An 11,303-nucleotide genomic window follows, 5' to 3' on the forward strand; every position below is an offset into this window, starting at 1 on the left:
TGTTTATTATGAGAACAAAATCGATATTTAAAATCATAATACAGCCGACAGTCATCGGGGAAAAAGGTTCAGTATATCTTTTCCTCCACGCGGTGCTCCCTCGCCGGAGCTTGCAGCGGCTTGTACCGGAGAGAAGGTGTGTCGTCCCAGGCCTACACGGTTGGAAAATCCCCGCCGAAACATCCGTGTTTGGACAGTTTGATGAGTCATCTACAGGTATGCTTGCGTTATGCAACAATGCATTTATGCAAATGAGCACTTTGGCCCGTCGGACCTTTGACCAAATGTATATACAGTACCTGTATATATTTTGTGTGGTTAAGACCCCCCCCCCCCCCCCCCCCCCTCCCCCCCCGACTCTCTTTTCCTCCCATTAAAATGTGCCCCCACCGCTGTTGTGTGTCTCCTGTTTGTTGATTCCGGGGCAGACAGACATGTATTCAGACTCGTGATGTGCCGCTCGCGTTGATGTGTACTGGCGCAGCCCGCCACAGAAAGTTTATTCACGCAAGTGGAGTGGTCACGTGTCCCTCCATATGTGGCAAACCGAGCAAAAGATGATTCAATAACAAGCAATGGAGGCTTTGAACAATATATTTACTCCCATTAAATAAAACACATTTGGGTGGGGGGGTGTCGGGGTTGGGCGATCCGTACCAAATATTTTACAGGAACATTTTAATGCGCTTTTTCTTCTTCTTCCTCTAGGATTACTAGTCTAAAATGTTCACACAGACATGAATAATAATAACTTTATATTATGTTAGAAACCCACCAATGCGGTGCGTTTTAGTATTTACACCCCCCTCTTCTCTTTTTTTTAACATTAGTTTGCAAGCAAAACATTGTTATTTATTCCCTACCACGCATGCGTTAATAAATTGAACCCCATCTTTGGAGATGTTTGGATATATACACGAGTTTTCAGACAACAAATCGGGGAATAAAACTTAAACAAAATAAAAACAAACATTTTCAGTGGTTCAGTTTTAAGTGCCCTTTTTTTGGAAGGGAAAAATAACAGAATACAATAATAATAGTAGTCTCTTGTTCCTGTGGATGAAACCTGACCACCATGACTGGCATTTGAGTTTTGGATCACTGTACATCCCCTTTGGGAAAATCGACGCTTAGTGTGGTAATTTCTGTCTGTCTGTCTGCCTGTCTGTCTCTCTCTCTCTCTCTCTCTCTCTCTCTCTCTCTCTCTCTCTCTACCCCCGAGGGTGGGCGTGAGTGGGGGTGGGGTGGGCTGTTTTTAGTGGGGTGCGCGCATCTCACACCGGCCTGTCCACGGCGTACTGGCATGCGCTCAGGTTCGTGGCGGGGCTCTGCACGCCGGCGTAGCCGAAGCTCGAATGCTGCTTGGCTTTCAGTCTCAGGCTGGCCAGGCTGGAGTTGCAAGTGTCCCGGTAGACGTAGGGCGGCGTGGGCGGCGCGTAGGGGCACGCCGGCGCCGCCACAGCCGAGTTGAGCGACGGCCCGCTGAGGTTGTTCAGGTTGTTGAGGCCGTTGAGGCTGGAGCCCGCCACGGCCGACGGCACCATGCCGGACGTCATGGACGAAATGGAGTTGGGCGGCGAGAACATGGCCTGCGACGACAGCGGGTTGACGTTCATGGAGTTGAAGAAGGGGAAGCTCTTGGTGGACAGCGAGGCCGACGTCAGGCCCTTGGCGGCCCAGTTGTTGTACGTGTAGCCCGGGTACATGTCGTCGTAGGGCTGCATGAGTCCGTTGAATTGCGGGCCGAAGCCGTTCTTGCACAGCTCGGCCTGCTGGTTACGCTCCCTCTTCCTCCACTTGGCGCGCCGGTTCTTGAACCAGACCTGACCAGGAGCACGAGGAGGAGGAGGAGGAAGAAAAAGAGAAAGAGGAAGGGGATGGGGACACCCGCACACACGGCGTTATTTTACCCCCTTCAAAATCACGACAAATGGACATTCCAGCAGGTCAGAAAGTCTCCCGGAGCCACGCTTGCAGCCGCTCAGCGCGTGCACATTTTCTATTTTGCGCATAAAGACACTATGCATTGCAAAAAAAAAAAAAAAAACTTTAAATAGTCACCTCAAAATTTGGAACAGTAGTTTTTTTGACCTAGGGAGTCGGTCCATAGGTTTTCCATTTTTAGCACGTGCAAAATGACAACCTACGCATTGTTAATTGTTGTATGTATTATTCTTGTTGAAAGAACCCGTGTCCAAAGGTACACGACCGTTCTAAAAAAATAATAATAATAATCATAATAATAATAATAATAATAATAGTAATAATGGGGATTTGTGTGGAAATGCCCCGCCCGCTCTTTGTAACCCACATTAATGTTTACATTAATAATAATAATAGTGATAAATGAACTGATGAAAAAGGTGAATTTCTGCACCCACAAACTGTGGAACACTCGTGTCCTATTTTGACTGTGCGTATTGGGTTACCGACATGACTACTCGTTAATTGTATTTAGTGCAGTACGTGAAACTAACGCTTGTGCAAATTGTTTCATTAACATCACTTTTATTGTTTAGTTAATATTATATTCATTTTATTCATTATAATTTGCATTTAAAATAAATAAACACACACGATATATATATAGTTTAGAAAGCTCCTAAATATATATATTTTAGATTTCCTATTTAATTACAGTATTTCTACACCAAAAAGACACAAATTTATAGACACGTGTTTTATGCCGACAATAACAATAATAATAAAATATATTGATAATAATAAACACAATTACAATTTGGGAAAACAAAATCTATAATGTCAGAATGTCTCCCAAACAGATTTATTGGCGGCACGGTTAATACTTACAAGCTTGTTTAAGTCCAAACTTTTAAATGTGTCCATTTAAGGCCGTTTGGGAGAATAAGCGTTTTTAAAAACACTCACCTTGCAATGTGGCAGGATCAACATTAAATTTGCGTACTTCCTAATTGCAAATAACTTGAAGAATACGGTAGCTTAGTTAGAACCCTCATATTCTGCCTTTATTAATATAAACAAAGGAAAAATAACACATGTATATGTGGCATGATAAATATTTACACATTTGCACGTTCCACTTGCAACGGCGTCTTTTATTTACAGTAATTTAACAAGTATGACCCCCAAAACACCCCTCAAATATAGCTCCTCAATATGTTCAAATGTGTGAATGTCTCAACTTTAAAGTGGCTTCACGAATAGAATAATGGACTTAAAAAACGACGTCCCCGAGACACATTTATAGGCAGCATGATTGAAACAAAACATGTTATTGTGCATGACCCATGTCAAAATGCTCATGTTAATTTAATAATATTCAATATATACTGCTTGCACGTGTTATGCTTTGTATCAAGTGGACACATATTTTGGTGGATTTATGTACTTTTGTCCGTTTTATTTTAGTATCAGGATGACATTCATTCAAGCTCACACATGCTATGTGATTGTGTAATATTCGACAAATACACATCACAATATTATTCCAGCCAATTCCGCTGCGCGGGACGGTCGAGCTTTTTGTGTTGTTATTTATTCGTCTCCTGTCTCGGTCCTTATCGGAACACAATCCACACACACTCACACACACACACACACACACACACACACAGACACGCGCGCACGCTTCTCCGTGACTAGTGTCAATTCCTCGCTAACTGCACCCCTCCCCCTTTCGAAATCTGGCGACAGTGTCCCAAAATGAGCAGCTTTGCACCTCTTTCACACCACACCCGCGGTATCTGTCACTCCCGTCACCCGCAAAGGAGCGCTCACCTCTAATTGGACAGACTAGACAGCACTACTCGGGTGAATTACTGAAAAAAAGAATGGGGAGGGGAAAGGCTATTTATCTTCCCATGTAGGGGTTGTCATTATATTAAATATTAATTTAAGCGGCATGTGATTGAATTGGGCTCGAGGCAGCGGTGTGTTTAAACAAGTGTGCGTGCATATTTGTTTTTCAGATAATCTGAGCGGAGGACACATTATTACATTAACGCCGTGCACGCCCGCCGAACAGACGCCCCCCCCCCTCCCTGAAATCACATTTCAAGGAATAGACAAGTTGTTTTTCAATAAATGATAGGTGGTGGTCTCGTAGCAATTTTATTTTGGCTGCACTTCTGATTGTACGCCGACAGCGATATATCAAACAAAAAAAAAAACAACAAAAAACAAAACATTGTGTACCACTGTGATATTTAGCTTCACAGATATTGATAGGCAGGTTGATAACGTGCTCTGCGAAAAAAATGCCCATTGTTGCAAATACAATTGTATAACAGCACTTAAAAGGATAGAAGTCAAAATTTCTCCATTTGTCGTACATTCACTTTATACTTCGAATGAAATGTCGTTCATGGACTATTTTGACATTTTACTCCTAATAAAATTGTGTTATTATGTACGATGTTCACATTTTACTCTGCTCTGAAATAGATTTTTTTTTTCACGTGCGATTGTCTTTCAAAAACCCTTTGTGCGTGTTTGTGTGTCATGAGTGGACTTGATGAAACATGTCTAACTTTCACTGTTTTGCCAATTTTTTTTTGAAAGTCACAAAAGCATGTTTTTATCGCAATCTTACTAAAGCAGTTTTATACATACACGTGTCACATTTTTGTTCCTTGAGGGAAGTCAATGTCTTATTTTCTGATTTTTGGCATACGCTTACGCTTAATCGTGCTCTGAAATGTTTTTATTTTTTGCTGCTGCAATTATAACGCAGAGAAAGGTGCCTCATTTTGTACCATTTCTGAAATGTAGTTTTTACGCTTCTTCATGTGCGCTGATTTTAAAGTTTTTTTCCACAAGTGCAATTATGCTTAAAATATAACATTCAATGGAGATACTGTTTTTTGTACTTTTTTCAATCTTAAATTGTACTCCTTAAAGGCATTAAACAAAAAACAATTATGTTTAAAATACGGATGTCGATGAAAAATGTATCGGTACTATTTTTGACATGCAGTTGTACTCATGATGCGCTCTGACTTGAAAGATACATTTTTAGCAACGAGAGATTGCAATGTAACTAAATTAAATTAGTATGCAATTAAATCAAAGACACACGTCTTAATTATTCACTATCTATATATAGCTATAAAAGTCCTAAGGAGGTAACCGTCTTATGTTTTTCATATTGCAGTCGCTTTGTCCCCCCCTTCAATTTAATCGTCTTTTGACAGAATGTAACATGTGGGTCTCGCTGTGTAGTTTAGACTCACCCGAACCCTGGCCTCGGTGAGGTTGGTCCACACGGCTATCTCCTCTCGAGTGCTCATGTCCGGGTATCGGTTTCGCTGGAAGGTGGCCTCCAGCTCCTGCAGCTGCTGGCTGGTGAAGTGAGTCCTCTGACGCCGCTGTCTCTTCTTCTTCGACGGGTCGTCAGAAGAGTCGTCGTTCTTGCTCTGGCTTTTCTCTTTCTCTGTTCAAAATAAATCAATCAAAACAATACATGAAGTGGTCTTTTTTTAGTGTGTCATTTGCATAAGAGTCACCAATTAATCCTTCATTTGCATATGTCAAACTGCGCTGCAAGTAACTCCCGTCTCCCATTCGCCTGTCTTCTTTTTGTCTTACCCACGGTTTCCGGGCTGGACGTGTCCGACACCGCGTGCGCGTCCATGCGGTGCTTGCCGGAGTCCACGGCTCGCACCAACGGCTGCAAACCGGACGCCATGGAGGAGGCGAGTTTAGTCCCGGTAAATGGGTGGTGCGGGTGGTGGTCTAGATTTAAAGGATCCCTCATAGAGTTCATCGGTCGCTCCCCGAAAAAACAACGCACAAAAAAAAATTTAAAAAGAAAAAGAAAGAAGAGTGTTTTGTAAATCCCGCTCCCGACAGCGAGGGTCTCCCCTTTGTCTTTTTAAGCCGGTCAAGAAAATGCTCGGACTCCGGGTTGCTTTTTAGACCGGGCCACCGTGGGGCGCTGCCATCCTAACGTCGGCGGTGGCTGGCGGGCGGCGGCTGACTAGTGGAGTGACAAGGACAGGTAGATGATATTGGAACCGGGGACGAGCACGCACAAGCACAACGCGCGAACACAACCCCCTCCAACTCTCTCTCTCTCTCTCTCTCTCTCTCTCTCTCTCTCTCTCACTCGCGCTCTCGACGTCACTGTCTATAGCCCTGCCCACTCGCTACCTTGACAGGCGCGTGCTTGAGGCGTCGAAGAGGAATGGCCCCCCAGCAGCCCAAGACCAAGACAAACAAACAAACAACAAGAAAGCAAAAAAAAGAAAAGTTTGAAAATGAAATCGCCACGAGAGGCTCTCTCTTAGTAACCGGACTCCCTTAAAAAAAGAAGCAAAAGCATCTTTCAATCCATTTAAAGGTGCACTCTTGCTGCACTACAAGATTAACCATCGCGTCAGAAACCATCCCCGAAAGGCCCAAAAGTGAGTTCGGTGCAAACAGAACCCGCCTCCAGTTCGATCGAGACGTGCTACAATTGTGATGCCCCCCTCAGAGAACATGGGTAAAAAAGGTGGTAGTTCGGGTCGTTGCCGTCGATGCAACGAACTCGTTTTGGGCTGTGATTCAGGCAGGAAACAAAGCCGATCCGAACCAGAACCGCCAATTGAAATGTCTCGGTCGGTGGAACGTGATGGAACTGGTTTCACTCCAGATCTGGTCTTCTAACGCAAATCATGCTGGTCATTCTCATGTTTCTGAATCTGTACTAAAATTGTAAATTGTTTTCACATTTAATAATGCTGGGATGTTGCAAACATTTTTGTTAATGAACCCCTTGTTAAATGAGTGGGACATAAATTGATACAATATTTTCCTTAATTTCTGATTTTAAAACTGTCCGTCTAGCAAGTTGTATGTAAATGTAATTGTACATTGTAGTTTCACAGTCCTGAGGAAAACCATCTAAAATCTTGTAAAAAAAATTGACACCGACTCTTGTTGAAAATTTGAAGTATAATATACACAAAAGTGAATTTTCGATCTACTGTATCTTTATTTTAAATGAAATTTCAGTCGACCATGAAGTCCATCTTTCCATTCCCGTGCAGCCATGTCCTGACGAGTCATTCAATTTAGATGCATGAGAAAACGACGCTATCATTAATCGTCCAAATAGTAGTATTAGTCTTTTTTCAGCTTTATTTTCATGTTGAAGTGGATTATGTCTTCCTCCTTGGACGCCTCCTCATCTTCCCTGTCTCCGCTTTACATGGGCCATTAATTAACAATTCAGTCAATAAAGCAGGGAGTAGGTGGGGTGCATGGAGGGGGGGGGGTGGAGGACGACAAGCCTTTTTAGGCGGGATTACGGACACATCACATTCCTCCATTAGCGTATTCCTGCTCACGAATGGCTTTCATTATACATGTGCTTTTTCCCCAGAGTGGAGAGCGCAACGAGAGCCGCATACATTACACGCACTGTTTCGGATGCGCACACACTGCTTGTCACGTTCTATTAGTCCTAATCAATCGTCATTAACAATAAGCGTGACACACGCCTCGGCTCAAATGCTGAAAAGTTATATCCGCGCATATACGAAAGAGTTATCATCATTATTTGCAATGGTGAGCGATCGTGTCGATTTCATGTTGTTAGATGAGAATTTGGCGTACAGCATTTTGTTGTGCCTTTTTGCCATTCAAACCCACTGTTTGTCTTCTGAAAATTGACGACCATCGTTACTGTTTATAAGGCCTTTTAAGCGCTCGTTGGTGCTGCTGTAAATCCGCAACTGGCCACCAGATGTCAGTATGAGACAATGAATAGCCAGGAGGTATCGGCTGCAAGTTTGAGGGTTCTTTCACCCGTGTGAAACCAGGCGCGAAATTCCAACGCGCTACCGCACAATCTTTCACATCATACATATTTTTTGTTTAAAAAACATGTCAATTCAAAGTATAAAGCAACGAAAGCAAATAAAGACCACTTTTTAGTGGGCTGGCGGGGACTTATTATTATTTTTTCAATTGTATTGAATTTTAATGTGTTGAGTTTTGTCTTTAACTTGGTATTCCTACATAATATGTCTGTGTCGATGATGCGTCCCAGTAAATGATGTCAAGCATTTTTAATAGACATTTTTCAACAAACTGTCCAATTCAAATTAATGTTGCCCGTGTAAAAAAGAAAGAAAGAAAAGCACAATATGTTGCTGCATATGCATTCATATTTTACCTATTTGTGCGCAGGTGGTGGCCAGTTTGCGGCAGTGGGACTCCATGATGACGGAGGAAACCTATTCTGCGCATGGGGAAACAAACAAAGAAAATCAAAATTAATAGAGGTAAACAGGGAACGCATACTGTGGAATAACATGACAAAGACAACATAGAGACAATATGAAAAATTATACGCTTAAAAACAATGTTTACAATTATTTTCATTCATTTGTTGAACATTTAGTTTGCGATGTAATTTTGTGCGCAATCGATGTATATTCAACAGTTGAAATCAATTTCAATAAAAGCAGCAATATTGTCGCAGTCGGGGGTTAAAATCAACATTTTCGTTTCCAGGTCACGTTTTTTTTTCTTGATGTTTTCGCGTATTTCAATCACTGGCAAAAAGGTGTTATTTACTCGTCATGTGTACAGTATGTCGCGCGTGCGCGTGACGTGGCTGCGCTAAAATCTCCCGGATTAAGGCTCTTGATTGAGATGTCAGTGTGTGGGTGCGTGAGCATATTACAAAATTCATTATAGGACGCCAACACAGATGGGCTTTTATTAGAATGTTTGCTTATGATAATGCAAATTTGCATGTCAGCGGCCGCCATTTTCTCCTCATCTTGCTGTTCGTCGTCTCCGTCATGCAAATATGACAGAACTTTTTACACGTCTTCATAAAGTCTGACAGCAAGAAGGTTATAATTTCGACCACTTTATTGGGCTATTTAGTATTTTTACCCCCTCCACTGAGATAATGTGCCAAACACCTTCTTGCGGAGTAATGACTACAACTAAACAAACGACGCTGTTCATACCTAAAAATATGAAGGATTGCACAATTCCGTACCACAGTGACTGTAATATCTGTCATGTGATTATATAATTCGTAAATAGATGTTTAACTCCATATTGGTCGCCTACTAATTGTCATATTCTTAACAACAATATTCAATACCAATTCATACATCCATCTGTCGTTTGTAATTTGACGTGGGGTGAGAAGGATGGGGGTTGGAGTGATCATGGCACCTGGCCCGGTGTCGACAGAAAGCCGGTCCTTGCACACGCGGGTCTGTGAACGCTTCCTGTTTCGTTATTTTTTTGCTTCAAGTATTGTATGGTATAATGGACAGTAGAGTGATTACTAGGACTACGTAATTATTATTTTAGAAATGGAGTTATTTATGTGTACATTTTTTGGAAGAGAGTGACCGAGTAGCCTCGCGTTTATCTTGAGTTACTGTTATCGAGCAGATTAAGTATTTAATTGTTTTTCTTCTTATTTTTTTCTTCACATTTCTGCTGTAAAAAAATGTTTTCATGTATTTTCATCATACCAATCTTCATTATTAGCGTTAATTAAGACTAACTTAGTCCTCCACTCACGTCATGTGTTCTTATTTAAAAGCCCAACGTGCAATTAACAGCGTAAACTAAACATTATTTCACTTTTAATAAATCATCATAGTCATCAATGAATAAAAACTTTCACCTCTCATCACTTCTTTTATGTTCGATTGACATTGTTGAATCCATGTTCACTTGCAATTAACTCAAAGAAATGGAGCCTTCCATCATCATCAATTAAATAATTTCAGACAAACTTTCTCTCCTTAGTTCGTAATTTATGCTAATTTTATTCATTAACGCACGTTGAATTGACACCATAGAAACGTGTCTTTAATTTAAAAAAACTCAAATATGTGGTATTTCCCAATATTCTAACAATACATCGTCATTATTATCATTTAAGTCACATCTTTCCGCCCTCCTTACGCCATTTAAGCAAAATCTTTCGTATATTCCATACGCAATTGACTCCTGTAGAAACCATATTCACTTTCTTAAGTCGATTTATATATATATATATATATATATACACACTCTGCAGACCAACGGTTTTGGTGAATTTATACTGTGTTGATCTCATCACATTTGTCTCGATCTGATCACTGACTTGGTATCAATTTTGTCAATATTTTTCAAAATATTGACAAAATTGATTAGACCACCACTATTCTGCAACTCCTGTGTGCAAGGTGTTAACGCGAAGGTAGATAAGGTATATTTTGATGGAGAAGATTGACTCTGATGATTTTTGATCGTATTTTTATGATTTATTATGTAGATGTTTTCCATTTTGTTTTGTGTAGAGTTTTGCATGCATCACATTGTGTTGTTGATGTATTTATTTGTATTTGCTTGGTGAGCCTTGCCAGCATTGCAAGAGAAAAATTTGTTCACACTTCTCTGACCGGGATAAATAAAGGTTGAAAAACACACACACACACACACACGTGTGTGTGTGTGTTTATTACGCTCTAATAACATACTAATTGCCATTATTGTCATTATTTAAGGCAGTCATGAGCGTCATACTGGCATTTATGCGCATTTCTGAGTACCACGCGTGCAACTGTCCCACAACCGATGGTCACTTTCATTTAGCTTATATGAAAAATGGCAGAAAGTACAGAAATAAGCACATTGTCTTACCACGCGTGGCCGTCTATCGTTATGTGTTTGATGAGATAAATTCCACCGTGCGAAACACACATATAGTGCGCAACTGGAACGTCCTGCTTGTCGCCGTCGATTTTTGTTTTATCCCCAAAATAAAGAAAGCAAAACGGTAAACTTCATCCCCCCCAAAAATTGTCAGGGAGCAAGTCCACGCACTCTTTCCGCTGCTCTTCTTCTCCTCTTCTGTACGCCCCAACTTTTTTTCCGCTCTGAAAGACTCTCCGTTTCTCCCCCTCGCCACCCCGCCCCCCCATCTCTCGTTGCCTGCGTGCGCCTGAAAGTGGGTGTGCTAGTGCACCCAGGGGCGGCACAAGAAGAGCCTAAATAACGACTAAATCAGCCCCACTGCAATTAAAGTCAACACATTAGTGGCCCATTTTCTCCCCACTCATATTTACACGTGGAACCAGTTAGTCGTAAAATACGCACGACCCCCCCCAATATTCGTATGTTAAGTCAGGAGTGCAGCAGAGACCGGACGTGCACCCACCCTCTCCTTCTAATCCCCTTTTTACATTTTTAGTCATACTCCCTATTAAAGTGGTAATTAACGCCCACGTGCTCACACACGCGCACACACACACATACACACACGCACACACACACACACACACACACACACACACACACACACACACAGTGTT

The 11,303-nt window shown here is 41.6% G+C and overlaps 1 protein-coding gene across 2 annotated transcripts; it reads right to left on the reverse strand.

Moving 5' to 3' along the window:
• Nucleotides 1-814: 814 nt before the first annotated feature.
• pitx2 (paired-like homeodomain 2) lies at nucleotides 815-10,878 on the reverse strand. 2 transcript variants are annotated; one of them, XM_019883875.1, is made up of 4 exons: nucleotides 10,633-10,878; nucleotides 8,144-8,209; nucleotides 5,214-5,413; nucleotides 815-1,823 (listed from the first exon to the last, which is right to left on the reverse strand). In XM_019883875.1, the coding sequence occupies exons 2-4, from the start codon at nucleotides 8,187-8,189 to the stop codon at nucleotides 1,275-1,277; spliced, it is 795 nt and encodes a 264-aa protein (XP_019739434.1). In that variant the 5' UTR covers nucleotides 8,190-8,209; nucleotides 10,633-10,878; the 3' UTR covers nucleotides 815-1,274. The 2 variants fall into 2 exon arrangements, with proteins under 2 accessions (XP_019739434.1, XP_019739433.1); XM_019883874.1 differs by lacking the exons at nucleotides 8,144-8,209; nucleotides 10,633-10,878 and adding an exon at nucleotides 5,569-6,165.
• Nucleotides 10,879-11,303: the final 425 nt, after the last annotated feature.

This window comes from Hippocampus comes, unplaced genomic scaffold (genome assembly GCF_001891065.2).
Source record: "Hippocampus comes isolate QL1 unplaced genomic scaffold, H_comes_QL1_v1.1 scaffold156, whole genome shotgun sequence".
Taxonomy (NCBI): domain Eukaryota; kingdom Metazoa; phylum Chordata; class Actinopteri; order Syngnathiformes; family Syngnathidae; genus Hippocampus; species Hippocampus comes.